Source organism: Biomphalaria glabrata, chromosome 14 (genome assembly GCF_947242115.1).
Source record: "Biomphalaria glabrata chromosome 14, xgBioGlab47.1, whole genome shotgun sequence".
Lineage (NCBI taxonomy): Eukaryota > Metazoa > Mollusca > Gastropoda > Planorbidae > Biomphalaria > Biomphalaria glabrata.
The window spans coordinates 22,030,657-22,050,130 of record NC_074724.1 but is presented as its reverse complement, the minus strand read 5'-3'; the positions used below and the strand labels follow the sequence as shown (position 1 = coordinate 22,050,130).

The window sequence follows — 19,474 nt, the reverse complement described above, 5'->3', positions numbered from 1 at the left end:
TAGTAGGCCTATGTATGCATTTTGGAATTTTAATTTATTCAGGACCCCAACAAGTTTAGGTGCCATAGAAAAACAAAACCTAAAGAAATACTCAGAAAGACACAAAGATAGAGGCACATCAATTATTCCATACGCTAGAACAAATTCTTACAAGTGTTTCTTCTTCCCTAGTGCCATTAGAATGGAATGGGTTGCCTGAATCAGCCAGAAAAATCAACGACTTAGCAAAGTTTAAGTCATTGATTGGCAAGCATGACAAGATTGACACGTGTTGAAGTAATTATCTTCTCTTTTGAAGTAACGTCTGTAATAATAAATAAAAGGATAAAGATTGTGAGTCATTCTTAGCCTGCAGTGTTTGTTTATAAGTGTTTATCTGGTAAGTCAACGCTGAGAAGTGAAACCAAATGTTGATTAGCAAGGGGGCTAACCCGATAGTTATCTTATGCCACTTTCTCACAATTTCACTTTGCTTTCTTAACCCAGTTCTGGCAACACTTTATTATCTCTGTCTTTACATGGCGGTTTTAGTTTAGAGTTGAACAATTAGTCAAAGTCGAGGAAAATACATGAATCTATACAAAAACAACAACACAAGGTTACAAAACAGTTTGCGTGGAAACACAAACTCACAATCGTGACGAGCGCTATAGAGGAGGAGGGAAGTGCTATAGAGGAGGAGGAGTGCTATAGAGGAGGAGGAGTGCTATAGAGGAGGAGGGAAGTGCTATAGAGGAGGAGGGAAGTGCTATAGAGGAGGAGGAGTGCTATAGAGGAGGAGGAGGAGGAGTGCTATAGAGGAGGAGGGAAGTGCTATAGAGGAGGAGGGAAGTGCTATAGAAGAGGAGGAGGAGGAGGAGTGTTATAGAGGAGGAGGGAAGTGCTATAGAGGAGGAGGAGGAGGAGTGCTATAGAGGAGGAGGGAAGTGCTATAGAAGAGGAGGAGGAGTGCTATAGACTCCCAATGGGTCCTGGACTTAAGAATGTAATAGAGAAGAAACGTAACAATATATAACACAGCATTCCGTCTGCATTGATATGAATATAATTGTAAATTTGTATAGCAGTGAAAGTTCTTATTGCACTAACTATTGGAGAGGCTGCAGACGTATTCGTTCTAGAATAGATTGCACGCGCTACTTTTCAACAGTATACATCCTTACCTGCCAATCATCTCTTGATGTTGTTTTAATGTGACTATCAACTAAAATAGTTTTGACCTTTTTTTTTTTTTCTTTCTATGATCCCCATTGTATTCATGTCTTTTTTTTTTTAGAATGAATTGAACTATGACCCCAATCATTGTCTCCCTTGTGACGTGCAATGTACGGTAGCCTTTAGGTAATATTTCTCATCCAACATGGACTATGAAATACAGAATGAAGCGACTCGTAAAACAAATACAATCAGACGGGAAGGGGGGGGGGTGGAGGTACGTTTTCAACGTTCGGTAAATGGAGTTAACAAAAAAATAATGAAAATGACCTGGCACCTGAATGACGTGGAAATAGTAAGATTCGTATTTGTTGGGGATAATTGTAAATTAGAAATTGAAAAGAACAAACATTTACATTATTCCCACTTACTAGGATCATTGAATGTGTTGACGAGGAATTGTTTATTGTTTTAATTGCAAAAAGATCTATTTCTAGACGAACTAGTTTGAAGCGTTTGATCCTCTTCATAGATAGAACCTGCACTGCCTTGTTTCCATCGATATATCAGGAAAGAGGGAGTGAGATAGAGAAATTTACTCAACAATAAAAAGTGCGATTTAATTTTGTTTTACTATCACTACCACTTGTTCACAGTGAAAAAGGGGGGGGGGAGGCGCAAGGAAAAAGCATAATGTTCCGGATGTCACTTGTAGAGGGCGCCACAAGTAGAGGGGCGGATAAAAAATTTTAAGACGCATATGATTTTATGGAAATTTTCAGTTTTTAAGATGATCAAGTTCTGGAAAAATATTTTTGTCAAACATGTTCACATACATCTAATTATTTAGCCTCTTTTTGACCTGTTTAATTAATGGCCGTTATGCTTCTTTTCATTCCACAACAATTTCCACTCGCGCTTTATCTGATGTAAACACCGTGCTAGATACAATGCGCTGTGTTTAACACAATTTGTCACTGTGTCTTATATTAACCACAATTTGTCACTGTGTCTTATATTAACCACAATTTGTCACTGTGTCTTATATTAGGCCTAATCATAATTTGTCACTGCGTCTTATAATAGGCCTAATCATAATTTGTCACTGCGTCTTATATTAATCACACTTTGTCACTGTGTCTTATATTAACCACAATTTGTCACTGTGTCTTATATTAATCACAATTTGTCACTGTGTCTTATAATAGGCCTAATCATAATTTGTCACTGCGTCTTATAATAGGCCTAATCATAATTTGTCACTGCGTCTTATATTAATCACACTTTGTCACTGTGTCTTATATTAATCACAATTTGTCACTGTGTCGTATAATAGGCCTAATCATAATTTGTCACTGCGTCTTATATTAATCACAATCTGTCACTGTGTCTTATATTATTAACTTTTAGTATCACTGCCTGCAGTGGCTGGTATGGCAATGTGAGTATTAAAAATAAAAATAAACTTTATAGAATCGTAAATGCTGCTGGTAAAATCTTTGGCAAAAAATAAACCTCATTGGGGCAGCTGTTTGAGACAAATATCTATTTTTAAAAAGCTGAAAAGATTCTAGGAATAAAAATCACCCTTTGGGTGATACAAGAGACAAACAGACACAAACACTCTTTTGTTCCCCTGGCAATCAAATCATTAAATAGAAACAATCTAATATAAACTTTTCGCATGTAAATTATGGGTGAGTCTGGTGTGAATGTACATTTTGGTTTGTTATAATGTTTTTTTTATTTGGTGTAATGCACAAAATTGTAAGACAAATTTTTATACGGACAATAAAAGATTTATTATTATTATTATTATTAATCATAATTTGTCACTGTGCGTTATAGTAACGTCGTTTACAATCTTTCGTTTTTCACTTGAATCTAATGTTCTTCTTTTTTACTGTGTTGCTCCAAATGTAAACACATTGTTTCTCAGACCGTGGGGCGTTCTCTCTTCTAGTGCTGACAAAAAGGGGCAGACAGTTATTTTTTAAAAAGCAGACAAAAAAAAACTGTTATGTTTGCACTGTAGTTATAATCAGTATTTGTCTATTAATCAAGTAAAATCAATAGCATTACTAATGTTTAAAATTAAATGAAGTGAAGCCTTTTCAACTCCTAAGTAGAGCCTTTCAAACTGTTTTTGTAACAAACGTCTGCACAAGATAAGAGTCATAAAACTTTTTGATAAGTCGCGGCCACTGTCTTACGTCAGAGCGGTCACATACTTTCCTAATGATGGACCATCGTTCAGTTGACGCTTTGGACGTAAACAATGAAGTCTAGGAGGCCAGCGCCATTCGTCTTTCTGGACACAAGTTTGATCTTTCAGTCTAGCTCATTCTAAACCCACAAGCTCAACTGCCTCGCATGTATTTCAAACAGAAGTATCATCCCGGAATACACGTTCTTAATTTCACTTGGACTTGCGTTATTAATCAAATTATCGGATTTTTTGTTGTTGTGAAGTTAAGGATGCACCATTGACGTGTATTTCACTATATCCCCAAAGCTATTATTTGATTGAAACATTATGTTAGTAAAAGCAATATCTACATGCCTAAAAACTGGAAGCATTTGTTCTCTATAAGAGAGAAGTCGACTCCAATAGCAGTTCATATTCCTCTCATGTTTTACCCATATGTTCATTATCTACATTTAAACAAATGATTTCATCGTTTTTGGATGAAACAATAGACACAGTAAGATTTGTAACATTTCTAGACCTAGTCATTTCAACTCATTTGTCAAGTCCTTGTAGAGAAATACTTTGTGTAATCATAGACTTGATGCAGGTCAGTAGGCCTAATCGTAGAAATAGATTTGGGCACAGTATCAAAATTGAATTTAAAAAAATCGATTTAGGTATAACCGTAAAACGTGAATCTGAAACACAAGGCAGCATAAGCGTCCCTCTTTAGCACGACAAACAGTCCAGTATTTCGTTGAAGCTAAGTGTGGTGATTATTCGTAATGCATGTTTATAGTAGATATTTTAGTAGGGTAATGCATTGTATTATTATTTATAATTTTTTTTTTTAAATCATTAAATACATTCTATATAAGTATGAAAAAATAAGCCTACAATACTATGGGATGTTTATGTAAAATGGGGGGGGGGGGGGCAATAAAGTGCCGTGTACCGGGCGCCAGATATGTTCACTTTGCTTCTGGTCACATGCTCACAGCCAGTGTTTCTCTAAACCTTGGAGAATGTGTTGTTAAGAGTTGATCACATGCTCACAGCCAGTGTTTCTCTACAATCTTGGAGATTGTGTTGTTAAGAGTTGATCACATGCTCACAGCCAGTGTTTCTCTACAATATTGGAGAATGTGTTGTTAAGAGTAGATCACATGCTCACAGCCAGTGTTTCTCTACAATCTTGTAAGAGTTGATCACATGCTCACAGCCAGTGTTTCTCTACAATCTTGGAGAATGTGTTGTTAAGAGTTGATCACATACTCACAGCCAGTTTTCTCTAGACCTTGGAGAATGTGTTGTTAAGAGTTAATCAGTAACGGATGAAATGATATTCGTCTTTTAATCGCAAGGCAACTCATTCAAATAGGTCGCAACTTTCTGCGTTGTAACGTGCAGTCTTAGTCTCCCCCCTAATCATCGGACTGAAGAAAACGCCAATATTGACCTCATTTGTAGGCCTCTAATAGTTTCATGTTTTTCCCCTGGCCTCTAAGAATAACCATGTTGTCATTAGCTTCCATTTGTATGGGGAAATAACCACAGCTTTTCTTGTGTAACACTAAAAGTATTTTAAAATGAACCAATGAAATATTGAGGTCAGCATGTTTACATTCACACACACACACATTGGTAATGAACTCATCTCTCCATTGGTTGAATGATGTCAACAAAACTCAATGCCAAAAAGGTTCGTACTGGATCAGTCGATTACGTAAGTTGTATCAATAGGCCAACTAGACTGCAAGCCATGTTTGTAAACACAGAAACACATAACACTGATAGAATGCGAGCCATGTTTGTAAACACAGAAACACATAACACTGATAGAATGCAAGCCATGTTTGTAAACACAGAAACACATAACACTGATAGACTGCGAGCCTTGTTTGTAAACACAAAAACACATAACAGATAGACTGCGAGCCATGTTTGTAAACACAGAAACACATAACACTGATAGACTGCGAGCCTTGTTTGTAAACACAGAAACACATAACACTGATAGAATGCGAGCCATGTTTGTAAACACAGAAACACATAACACTGATAGACTGCGAGCCATGTTTGTAAACACAGAAACACATAACACTGATAGACTGCGAGCCATGTTTGTAAACACAGAAACACATAACAGTGATAGAATAAACAATTCAAGCACATATTTTTTTTGTTTATTGAAGTGACCAATCTGTCAGATAACATTATTAGAAACATTACATCAACAAATAGATTATTCATTTTTTTCTACAGTAGATAATACTTCACCAAAGTCACATACCACTTCTTTAGTTTTAATAAATCATGCAATCATTTCATCAAAGCCAAAACAAGGAAAAACAAATTGATTTCAATGACTAAGACATGAATACATTTTAGGGAAAGTAAAAACGTATAACTTGTTCTGGACCAAATGTTACACATCTAAGTCAAATCAATACAGGAATGTCTGGGGGCAGTGCTAGAATAAAGCCTTCTTTTCTAATACTCTATAGACTGGAGTCAACGGAGCTACACTCCCCTAAACCCCCCTTCCCCGTCTTCCATTTGTTCCAGATGGTCTGTATTTATCCTGACATCACAAATAGACCTAACATCATGTTGTTAAAGAGAACATAAAAAGAAAACTTTCAGATTATACAATGGCAACAAGACCAGAGTTTAAAAAAAAAAAAAAAGTCCAAATCCTCCATTTCTGATTTCTTATTGCCTACATAACATCAGCACTAGCCAGACTGAGAAGTAGAAATACTTGATGGATGAACAAAATATGTTGTGGCCTTGAAGCTGGTTGCCTGGATTGAAAGGTTCCATGGCAAGAACCAACAGTTTAGCTTCAAGCCAAGTCTGTGCTCAAGACAAAATGTCATTTTGATGACATGGTTGCAATCAAAACAAACAAAACGTATGTTGATAAATGAAGCATAAAATATACTGAAGTCTTCCATCATTTGGATAAATAAAATATAAATCTAGATCTACAAAGATTATAAAATATATAATTGTTAAGCTAAGATCAAAAGAGAGATTAATGAGATTCCAAACTTGACACTAGCATAGAAGCCAAGTGAAAAGTGTAGCTTCAAAAACGTTAACAAATAAACGAAATACACAAATATAACTAATCTGAGGAACAGCCTTAGGTTCAAATTTTAATGTAAAAATGGAAATACATTTTATTTTAGGTTCAAACCCCAAGCAATATTTTTCTTTCCCCATCAGAATTTGGTTGAATAGCAATATAATACAATGAAGCAAAAGTAAAATATCCAAAACAAATTGGACACAAAACAAACAGTTATGGATATGTTACACAGACATTTTGATTGGTAAGAAATCATTTCAATTAAGAGATTAACTAAAGCTCCTCAAAAAAAAAAATTTAATTAAATTACATGCAAATTGCAATGCCAACAGGCCCAGGTATTGCTGAATATCTTTAAAGATGTTAATACAACTGCAGTCTTAAGTGTGATTTTGAATGTGGCAATATATTTAGGTCACATCTAGGACTTTGACTAACTTAAAACTTGTAGAAAATACACTTGTTTTGGATGACACTGACACTTCTACATGCTGTAGAAAATATCAAAATAATAATGTAACGCATACATAGTCAAGCTTAGCCTTATACATTTCATTACTAGAATATTTTCCTATCACAACAAAATCATGTACTATTAAAGAAAAAAGAAAAGAAAGCTTACTACACTACATGATGCAAACCATTGATGAGAAACTAGTTTGAAATAAAGATTCAGTCAAATTAGAAATTGAAACACAAAATTCATCTTTGTAACATTGTTTCAGTTTAGACTAGATTTAGTTTACACAAAAAAAAATGTGCATGCTTGTAATTAATATTTATAAAATGGATAGACCAAATTGAACATTAAAAATCACAATTTGGGGCTACTCCCACAAAATATTGTGTATTTGGCATACACATTAGTTTACTACCAAGTCTTGTAGATACTTTTAAAACTTATACTATAAACAATACAATATACAATACAATATATATATATATATATTGTAACAGAAAAAAAAATTCATTATGAAATTGTCTAAGGTTAAACATTGAGATACTTTTCTCAATACAAATCTTGATTAGAAGTTTTTGTCCAACGGCTGCATATAATGTCTATGTATTCTATTTATTTCGACACTTTCAGTTTTTTTTTCTTCAAAATTAAAGAAGCAAAAGCATAAATGACAATTAAACACAAAACTAATTAACAAAGCAAATAAACTTGAGAAATAAACATTCAATAACAAAGCTAACTAGTAAAAAACCATGAAATAAAGTTACATTTGTGAAGTCATTTATTTTTCACAGTTTGTGTTTGGTTAAAATCATACATTTTTACAATAGGTTAAATATGACCAAGTCACTTTATCTCAGGCTATTATTTCTGTTCGTTTTTTGTTTGTAACTTATAACAAAAAAGAATTTGATTTAGATAAAGTTACACCTGTCAAGTCCTTTTGATTCAAGTGAAATCAATATAAATGTAATCCCATTTTAAAATCTATATAGGGAAAAAAAAACTACATTTCTACAAAAACAAATTTAAAAATTTAGATTATATCCTTTGTCAAAATTTGTCAACAGTAGTTGGGGAGAGAGAGAAATCTAATTAACACATTAGGTAAGCACAAAAGTTTCTCAGGTCTCTCTCCCCACCCGACACAAACAATCCCCTCCTCCAACTGAAAAGAAGTCATCAGATTTAAAAAGGTCAGTGACTCTCCTGATATAAAGAGCTTCGTTCAATCAACCTTCCAGCAAAACATCCAGCAATCTCAAAGAGGGAGTTGAACTACAAATGTGTTAAGGTTGAAATAAAAACACTCTGTCTATTGGAACTAGTTGGAGTGAAATTTTAATAGAGCTGTCCATCGCAGGACATCAACTAACAAAATGATTTCACAGATTAAAGTTTAAAAAAAAAAGGGTGGGGTACACAACATTAAGTAACCTTGAACCCTCTCAGGTCAGCTGAAAGATCATATGACTCTGTATAATATAAAATATCACTTTATGAATAGCAAAAAATATTTCCAACAGAAGTAACATTTGCATAATTTACAGACATATTTACACATGTAAATGGAAAAAAAAAGTGTCTTAATAAATAATGAAAAGAAATTTTGTTTTCTTTTAAAGTATTCAACAACATCTACCAGTAATGGCTAGATCCAAACATATTCTACTCTAAAATTGTAACATATTTACCTGCTATCACTATCCAAATAAATAATGAAAGAATAAAGGAAGCCAAACAAAGAAATGTATAGTGAATAAAAAAATAAAATTGTTTAAAAGAATCTCTATACATGGCTTGAGTGCTCTCAAGATCAGTACATTGAAATGAGTGAGGAATGACTTTTTGGGGATATGTTTTGTTACATACATTTATTATGAGCAAGTTCTAAGATACAGGCCAGTACTTCACCAACCTGTTGGAATAAACTTCAAAACATAAGACAACACATTTCTGACTGCCGAAAACAAATTTCTATACTGAAAGCAAATTCTACAACAAACACATACAACTAAATTTATATTTGTAAATTAATTATATAGTTGAGTGTATTTAAGCTTTCTAGATACCAACTTGAATTCACAAATTCTGCACTACCTGTTTTGTTGATTCTGTTTAATCACTATTTCCATTTTTTTGTTTAAATAAAACTGATGGAGTACTTTAAAAAACTTGTCTCTTGAAAAAAGTAAAAACCTATTTCAAAATCAGATCTTCCATAAGGTTGGAAACACTATTTGTAAAAAAAAATTATTGTATAATTTGTTCCAGTCAAATCTGTCAGGACGCCATGAGAAATATAAAAATGGGTGAGATTCATGAAAAACCATTTGGAATGAAACAAAAAATAAAAAACTGATTTGATGAAACTTATGCAATCACTAAAGGCTCGTCATCTGAGAATCCCTGGATCATTGGTTCGTCATTATCTGGGGAAGAAACACAGAGAAGACCAATGAGAACACACTGATTCCTTTTGTTCTTTTCTTACTATGCTCTAACTGATTGGTTCATTGGTAAGAAATCATTTCAATAGATACATGAGACAACTTTCATGTTTCTTGCTGAATTTATTTCTGCAATCCTAAACTTTGTACTCAATTATTGTTCTCCACCAGGGTTATAGGATACTGGTATACTGGTACCAATGCATGGAATCTTTATAATCAATACTAACAAAAATTAGATACAATGCCATGAATCCAACAAGGTCCTGGGCAACAGAAATATGAGCCACTTCAGCTGCCCTGTCTGCATGACATGGACAACATTGATTACACTCTAGGAATGGAATGTTGGCTGATGGGATATAACACTGAGGTAGAAGTCATAAGATGGGAGGGCATACATTCATGTCATCTAGAATTCTTGAAATTAGAAAATGTTATCTTTTATTAAAAAAAAAAACAGCAAACCGATAAATCTTAATCAACCATATTCAATCTCAAATCCCTGTTAAAAATAATGTTTAGAAACAAATTAATTTCTTGTTAATTAGGTCATCAGAGAAAATTGTAGTTCCAGAGTGTATGTTAAATGTAATGTTTAGCACCAATCTATTTGTTGTTACCTAGGTCATCAGAGAAAGTTGTAGTTCCAGATTGTATGTTGTAGTGGCTGTTGGCAAAAGCGAGGAAGCTACTCTGTAACCGCTTGTGTCTGACTATGAAGACAACAAGACCAACACTTAGAGCAACCACTACAACAGCCACTGGGACTATGATGGCCACCAAGTTGGTTTTGCTGATGGAAACTGCATCAGTCTTACTGCTGTCATGATATACAACTGAAGAAAACAAAACATACAAGATATTTTATAAAAAGGTTTATAATATTTTTTTTCCAGAATGGATTAGTATAATTATCTAGCACTCAATACATGTTCATAATGACCACTGGACAGTAGGACATTCTTTGAGTAGTTCTAGCAATTGAAAAGTGAACATGGTACTACAGACTATAAACCATATACATAATAAAATAGGAAAAATGTCATTTTGCTCAAATTTCTGATGAATAATATTCCAATGTATTAGTATGAGTCTTTCTAATTATCATAAGGGAAGTCACTACTATTATCCAATGCTAGTCTACATACCATGTACAGTTGTAGAGGAGTTCAACAATGAGATGAAATAAACCTAAACCTATTTACAAACAGCCTATAAATACACAATAAGTTGAAGCCTAAAACATAAGTTTGTAAATAATAACCTGAAAATTCTTCACTGCTGGATTCAGCCAATGTTTTATCAGATTTTCCCTTCACTTCAACTTTAAAGAAATAAGTTCCTTCCCGTGGCAAAGTCAAGTCAATCTCAAACTTAGACGTGTGATTCTCAAACTCAACATTGTCTCCCTTCGTGTGGACTACAAACTCCTACACAAGCAAATAGAAGAGAATTTTGAAAAAAAAACAAACTATTTAAACTTTTCTAACAATAAATAGTTCAATTTGAATAAGTCTGAACAAATATATAGGTGTGGTGCTACAACAAACGTATACTGATATGTAGATTTGATAAAAATCACAACTTTTGATTTTGTTTTTCTGTTTTATGAAACAGTGCAATGATGTCAGGCATTTTAAAGGTAACTATCTAAACTTTATTAAAATACTAATAAATTCAATGACAATAATAATAAATAATAAAATAATTTCATACAAAATCTTACAATGCAATAAAAACTAAAATGCTAAAACTTTTGAAACAACAAAAATATTGTTCAGCTTTGTTATAAGTAGATCCCACACACTATATTTTGATCAAGCAAATATTAGCATTCATTGTTGAATAAAGAAAACTCAGTCCATAGGTTGGTCACATTTTAAAAAGGGACAGTGAGATAAATGTTTACAAGATTAAAGACAAGATTAATTTCTCAGTTGCTTTCCATTCTTTGTCTTAATAACCAGAAAGGGTTGTGGTGTTTACATCTATAACTACTTTGATTGTTTGTTAAAGTGAATTAATTTTTTTTTATTATATACATTTTCTTTTCCTTTCTGGCACTGTCAATATTTTTTTTTAAACATGTACCACACACACACACAAAATGTATTTAGCATTAGACATTGATATGTTTATAAAAATAAATTAGTATTTTTATGAACCCCTATGAAATACAATGAAATAAAGTAACTATTGAGCCTACTTTAAATTCTGTAAGACTGTTTGCCTGCGGCCATGCCCATGTCAGGTGCACTTGATGACCTTCTAACTGAGAAACTACAACATTGTAGGGTCCATCTCCAGCTGGGAATAAACAAATTATGTAAGGTCAGGAATAGGCCAATAAAATGTCTCTATGTTAACACACATTACGTCACACCTAATGTGTAATGACATGTCCTTACATTATGTCACACCTATGTGTAATGACATGTCCTTACATTATGTCACACCTAATGTGTAATGACATGTCCTTACATTATGTCACACCTAATGTGTAACGACATGTCCTTACATTATGTCACACCTAATGTGTAAGTCACATGTCCTTACATTATGTCACACCTAATGTGTAAGTCACATGTCCTTACATTATGTCACACCTAATGTGTAATGACATGTCCTTACATTATGTCACACCTAATGTGTAATGACATGTCCTTACATTATGTCACACCTAATGTGTAATAACATGTCCTTACATTATGTCACACCTAATGTGTAATGACATGTCCTTACATTATGTCACACCTAATGTGTAATGACATGTCCTTACATTATGTCACACCTAATGTGTAATGACATGTCCTTACATTATGTCACACCTAATGTGTAAGTGACATGTCCTTACATTATGTCACACCTAATGTGTAAGTGACATGTCTCATTATTAAACCCCTTAACTACAAATAATTGTCATGGCCAAACAAAATGAAAAGTTTTGCAATGACCAGATGATTCCTTTTATGTTTACACTACAAAAAGAAACTAAAGCTTTTGAAATCTTGAAATGATCCTTTTAAGTCTTACTAAAGTAGATCATTCTTCTATATTCTGTCATTCAATGTGTATAAAAGTCTATCTTATAGTAGGGGAGGAAAATGTGGCCAGCAATAAAAAAAAACAACAACTCACGTATGTATGCAGAAACTTTCTCGCTTTCACGGGAGCCAGAAATGTTTGACCTTACTGTGAAGTAGTATGTCATCCCAGGCAGGGCATTGGGTAAAGGATAGTTGATGTCGATTTCTTGGTATTCAGCAGTGACAACGTCATGGGCACCATCAGTAGTCATCACATGAATTATGTAAGACTGGTTAAAGAAAAACAGTGAAATTAATTGGCTGCAACCTTATCACAATTTGTTTTAGAGAAAGATTTGATCAGATGAAAGGAAAAGCCATGGATCCAGCAGAGCTCTTAGCATGTAAACTGTCCATGTATATATGCAAGTGATCTAGAATTGATAGAGTTCACTGAGACATCCATGGACAACAAAGAGTTCAGTTCAAGAAACAAGAGAAAGAAAAAGAGATGATGAAGCTAATACTGTCATGAGATGTAACCTCGGATTTTATTGTGTTTAAAAGTTTGAACAAAATTTAAAAACACAAAAGATAATCTTGACAGTTTACCATATTACGTTCCATGTTATAGCAGGAAGCCTTCCACTTCAAAATAATGGAGTATGTATTGTTAGTATTACGTACAACACTGGACATCAAGTGTTTAGGTGCTGCTTCCAGATCTGCAAGACACAATGTCAATACATTACTTTCAAACAGGCTGATGGAGGTTTTGACTATTGTTGAACATTTAGCTTAATTTGTATTACATTTTATTGTATTATTATAATTGAGAAAAGTATTCTAACAGTAGAGCAAAAGAAAGAAAACAAAACAAGAATTCATTGATACATGACATGGCTTGAACAAGAACTCATTTATTTAGGCAGAGTCTCATCCCAAGCACTGGCCTAGCAGGAAGTATGTGACTTAAGAAAAGCAGGAGCCCTCTGTCAACACTTAGGAGCTATCTCTGAGCAAACAAATTCACTTGGAGACCAAGATCCACCGACTCAACACAATTGTTTTCACAAAGGGAACACAAACCAAGGAGGCACAGTGGCCTAGTGGTATAGTGCATGAATTCCAAACCCCATGGGGTATCAGGCTCAAATCCTAGTGATGTCATTTTTAATATTGGGATCTGCCTCTGAGTCCAGCCAGCTCTAATGGGTACCTGACATGAGGTGGGGAAAAGTAAAGGCGCTTGGTGGTTTTTGTTCAGCCACAGAAACAGATGACCTTTACATCATCTGCCTTATAGATCACAAGGTCTGAAAAAGGAACTTTACTTTTTTTTAAGCCTGTGAGACATGAAGTCTTCCATCAAAATTAAACAGCTGAGAAGGCTCCTAGACAAAAATAGATAATTCATTTCTTTCTCACATTGTGTTGATCTGGTTCTGATCTCTAGTGTTGTTAGTGGTAGGCTAATTGGATTATTTGGATATCAAACTTCAAGATTTCATCATTTTCGTTGTTGTTTTACAATACATTGATCATTATTGATCTGGAACCAAACTCCTGGTGTTGAATATATAATTAAATTTGGTCAACTTTTTTTCTCTTATTTTTTTTTCTCATAGTTATCAAATGTACAAGAATTTATCCTAGATCCCCTGTATATACTTTCAATGTAATTTGCAAAGACAATATTAACAATATGTTACTATTCAGTAAACCAATTGTCAGTGAGCCATTTGCCATGAACTTAGAATGAAGCAATCCTAAGCTTTATGACCTATTTCAAAGATATCCAAGATATCAAAAAATGTGATTGGTTAGATCTAGAGGAGAGTGACAATGTCTAAAAACAAAATCTTATATTATCCCATTTTTTTGTGTGTAGAATTTACTGGTTTCAATTATTAAATATAAATGTTTATAAGCATCTAACTAAATAATGATACAATTTTTACTGTAACAACTTTTTATGCAGAATTTAAATATGTCAGTAACTCAAATTTGAAAAACTATCGGAGTTAAAGCTAATGAAGGTCTTATGTAGCTACAACAACAAGATGCTGCCTTAGTTTCCCAAACAAATATTGGTAAACAAAAGTTGTCCTTCAATTAAAATCCCAAAGTCTTCAGAAGATCTCTGTTTCAAGACTCTCCCTTTTTTTTCCTGAAGCCACATGTCCTACCTCTCAGCCCCTAACATTATAAGTATTTGATCTCCAGCCTAAGATGTACAAGAACAATTTGTTGCTGTATGTTAGAACAGAATGTCAGATGAACACACTGTGTCAAGGATGACTTTTTGTGTTCCCATCAGGTACACATTGAGAGATCTGGGTGGGGACATGGGTTAAAATACCCAATCTGGAACTCAACTAAGAGTTTAATGCAACAGTCCTCTCTTTTGACTCAGCCAAGAAATCTCAAGCTAATTGTTGTCCAGACAAGAGAAGAAAAAAAAATATAGATATGTGTGTGATATATATCTCTAGGGAAAGGGAAATGTCAAAAAATAAATAGTTTCTCCGCAGTATAAAGCCCTTACAGGATCATTGAATTCATATACTGGCTTCTCACCTAATGATGTGATGAATTTCTCTAGGTCGCTTGTTAAACAGTAATGTGATGTTGGCCTGACCCAAACAAAATAATTCTCACAGGCTAGCAATCCATTCAGCTCAATGCTGTCTTGGTAGGTGACCCTCTCTACAGCAGCCAGGGTTTTGTCATGTGTGTAATAAATGTAATTCACCTTTGATAAACACAAAATTGTCAGCAATATTTTTTTTAAATTTGAAAATTAGGAGACAGTAAAAGAATTAAAAAAAAATGAGTTTCTTTTGAAAGGTAAAATTATATGATGCAGATGATTTTACAAGCTTCTCTATAAAGGAAAACCCCTATGATTTTGACAAATTTTGATATAATGATTTACAGATAATGAACATATTATTCTTTTTATTTTATTTTAAAAAATAACTTAGTGATTGATGTTTTTCTGGCTTAATGTTTCTGCGCATCCAAAACAGATTTTCACCGGGTTTTATGTGACGTCAGAAATATTGATTATACATATAGTAGACTAGGGTTAGCTTACTTATATGACAAGGTTGGTTGTTATAATCGGACTAACATTCTGCTTATTTACTTTTTTTGGGAGGGGAGGGCAGAGATCAAGTTAAAATTAGTTTCTAGATCTAGATAATTATCTTGGTTTATTTAAAACAAAAATTTGTGAGACTATACCAATAACTATGATAACCTATGGACCAGGCCTAGCAGTCACTGTAAGATTGAAGCGATCCTAAACTTCATCAAAGCGATGTGATTGGTTAGATCTAGAGGAGAGTGATATAGGCAATGTCTAAAAACAAATTTGTATTATCCCTTTTTTTTTTTTAGAATTTACTGGTATAATTTATTACATATAATGTTTCTAAGCATCTAAATAAACAAAGATATAATTTTTACTATTACTACTTTTTATGCAGAATTTAAATATGTCAGTAAAATAAAACTTGAAAAACTATCGGAGTTAAAGGCTAAAAGTTAATGAAGGTCTTATATAGTTACAACAACAAGACGCTGCCTTAGTTTCCCAAACAAACATTGGTAAACAAAAGTTGTCCTTTAATTAAAATCCTGAAGTCTTCAGAAGATCTGTTTCAAGACTCTCCCTTTTTTGTTTTCTGAAGCCACATGTCCGACCTCTCAGCCCCTATTTGATCTCAAGCATAAGATGTACAACCAAGTGTAACATTAGTCAATGAAATGTGGAAACACCTTGAATGACATTGAAAGTATATACCTTGGAAACACCTTGAATGACATTGAATGACACTATGACACTTGTAGGTCCTGTTCTGGTCACATTTAAAGGTCCAAGTCTGGGCATGGTTCCTTCAGTAGAAAAAAAAAAGAACTAACTTCATGTACCTAATTAATACTAAGTCTACTGGAGGTAAGCTATCAAATGTACAATCTGCATGACAAGTTAGGACTCTAGTATTGCTTTAGTATTGTTATTTAAGTTCTAGAAATATAATTTTTGTTGACAAGTATTACAAAAAAATCTTCCTTTAATCAGATCTGAAGTGATTTCATTTTGATCTTAATAATGTGTATGGTCCTAGCATTCATTAATGCTTTTTAATAGCTCAGGCTTTCTTTTGAAGTTTTTTTTTTTTTTTGCAATCTTGTTTCTAGCAAAACCTATTACCAAAAGTTCATTTCAAAATACAATAACACAAAATGTCACACTGTGTCTTGTATGTGTCTATTACAAAATGTCTTGTATGTGTCTATCACAAAATGTCTTGTATATGTCTATTACAAAATGTCTTGTATATGTCTATCACAAAATGTCTTGTATATGTCTATCACAAAATGTCTTGTATATGTCTATCACAAAATATAAAGTTTTCATTCGATTTCATCACATCATAAAGTGTTAAAAAAAATTCTCAATCTAAATTATAACATTTGGTATTTAAAAAGAACATCCCTGACACCAAAATAACTTTGCCTGTTTACAGCAATCATTAGCAATTACTTACCGTTGAGTTGGATCTTTTTTGAATACCACTGAGGGCCAAAGCTATTGTTACTTAACCTGGCCATTACTGAAAACAGGTACTCTGTCTGGGGGCAAAGGTCATCAACTGGAAAGATGAATTGGTTAGTTATCAATATCATATTACCAGAATAGATTGAACAGTGTGTCTGAATTAGAGCTGAAAAGCTATTTGTAAAAAAAAACTCTGAGCATTGTCAAAATCAAGCTGAACCATTAAACTTTGGCTCTATGTATTATCTTTGTCATTCAAACGATGTAATCATGTCTACAGTATATCACAATGTAGTCAAATGATCTACTCATGTGTAAAAAGCATCTCTAATGTTATTCTAATGACCAATTTATCTCTAAGCAATTCAATGATTTACTAATAATCAAAATGCCTTTCCAATGTTAACCTAATAATGTGTAATGTCTACAAGTTATCTTTATTTCATTCTTATAGATGCCAGTAATATCATATCAATAAACAGAAAATGCATCAAATTAAAACAAGATATTAACTGAACCAATTCTCAATTTGTTTAATTTAACAGGGAAGACAAAAAAATGAAATGAAATTTAATCAATTTATTTTTTATTTGATAAAATTGTAATAACTTGTGATGAAGTATAAACAATACAGAAGACAAACAATATGTCCAACTGTGCTTCTACCTAACCCTGGCTACACCAGATTTAAATTCATATGAACACAGGATGATACTCCAATTACTCAGAAACATTTATAAGATATGATAATGTAGGCACACACAAATAATGAAGTATTGTGGAACATACAAATAATAAAGAAAAGTATTTCCTAATTTTTTTTTTTAACTTTGATTAATGTATTGTTCTCTTTTGTTTTCCAAATTTTGCATGTGACTTTTGCAAATATATTTCTAGTTGCAGAAAACACAGAACATTAAGTTCAACAATAATGTTACTTCCCTGGCCTGAATCAACTAAGTCTGGGAGAACTTACTTATTACAGAGGTGCTCTTCTTGTCTACGTCTTTACTGAACTCTTTTATTGCAGAGGCTGGAAATTCTATACTGACATCGTCATGGTAATGTAGATTGACTCTGTAGCCCTCTGCGACGGGCTCCTTAACCCAGGTGACCTGGACACTAGTGCTATTTAATGATATAACAGCAATCTTTAAATCTGTGGCTTCTTTAGGATTTAGGATAATCCTTTTAACTTCAGAAGGCTCACCAAATCCAGCGGATGTCTTGGCCACAACCTGAAACAAATTTTATGTAATGGTATAATATCTCTGATACAAGATACTTTGTGAATATTCTTTAGGCCAATCTTATCTTAATCTGAAATAATCTTATTCCACAGATGACACACTTTTATAAAACTTAACCAGTAACTTGAGAGAAAGTAACTAGTGAAGGACAACAAATAGCCATGATTAGCTTAGTCTCATTTGAAAAGAATGGTCTAAAAATAAGTCCAGTTTCATGGTATCTATGGAGAACTCAGGGAGATGGGAGCATAAAAATATCAAAAGTACAACTGGCTGGTTTGAACAGAAAAAAAGGGACATTGAAAACATGTTTGTGAAAGAAGCAAAATATTGTTTTTAAAAATCCTTTTTTAAAAACAAAGCTAATCTAAGAAGTAAGAAGAAGAAATCAACACTTACAATTATATCCCTCAAGAATGTAGAAGTTATTTCCCTTTTTCATATCACACACAATAATTAATTACCAATAATTAATTGACTAATTGGTAAATTTTAAAATTGATTCATGCTTTGTTATATACAATAAATAATTGCTTAAAATTTCAACCTGATCAGAGAATGGCTGTGGGGGAAATAACATGCACAATTATTTAAGGGGACAAAACCTGACATATTTAACCATATCTGTGAATACTGAAGGATTAGTTTCCCTTGTTGGTATCTAAAAAAATAACCAGTAATACCAGTACTTCATTAATTTTTATTCTGATTTTTTTTCTTTACACTTCATCACCAACTAAGAACTGCAGTCTTAAGGTAGGAAGCTGTAATGAAGATGTACTGACATATTTTGTCAAAGTACAGTTCATTAGTCGTTTTGTATAGGTATAATTTGAGATAAATAATTGGATAGAGAATCTAGCTAATTTCATGGTTTGATAAATTAGAATAATGAATGGTATTTCTTACAAAAAATAATTTAACACTGTCACTTCATGTTATGTTTAATTTACAAGTGACTAAGTAAATAGGGCTTCTAACCTTTTACTATTGGAGTTCTGCAACTCAACAAGAAAAAAAAAAAAAAAAGTAATCCAAGCAACAAAAACTATTTACCCAAAAGTTGAAATGCTTGTCTTTGTCTATGTGTTCATAGACTATCACTCGTGTAGCCTGTATGTGGGGGACAGAGTAGACATCACTCTGAATTTTACCACTGGCATCTACTTCCTGATAGAAAACCTGGAGGAGGAGAAACACAAGTATGGACTATTTACAGCTCATTGCTAAATATTTCAGACTTTAGATTTTGTACCAGAATCTGTGTTCCAT

General features: G+C 33.1%; 1 protein-coding gene across 1 annotated transcript in view; it reads right to left on the bottom strand.

The window, feature by feature from the left end:
* Positions 1-5,756: 5,756 nt before the first annotated feature.
* The window catches only part of LOC106067411 (sortilin-related receptor-like), a 47,312-nt gene continuing 33,594 nt past the window's right edge, over positions 5,757-19,474 (bottom strand). Inside the window, exons 36-46 of the mRNA XM_056009411.1 lie at positions 19,259-19,384; positions 17,929-18,190; positions 16,942-17,046; positions 16,194-16,285; positions 14,963-15,137; positions 12,995-13,107; positions 12,495-12,672; positions 11,563-11,663; positions 10,621-10,786; positions 9,977-10,192; positions 5,757-9,335 (exon numbers count right to left, since the gene is read on the bottom strand). Coding sequence (XP_055865386.1) covers positions 9,277-9,335; positions 9,977-10,192; positions 10,621-10,786; positions 11,563-11,663; positions 12,495-12,672; positions 12,995-13,107; positions 14,963-15,137; positions 16,194-16,285; positions 16,942-17,046; positions 17,929-18,190; positions 19,259-19,384 — 1,593 coding nt within the window. The 3' untranslated portion in view covers positions 5,757-9,276. The remainder of the gene's footprint in view (positions 9,336-9,976; positions 10,193-10,620; positions 10,787-11,562; positions 11,664-12,494; positions 12,673-12,994; positions 13,108-14,962; positions 15,138-16,193; positions 16,286-16,941; positions 17,047-17,928; positions 18,191-19,258; positions 19,385-19,474) is intronic.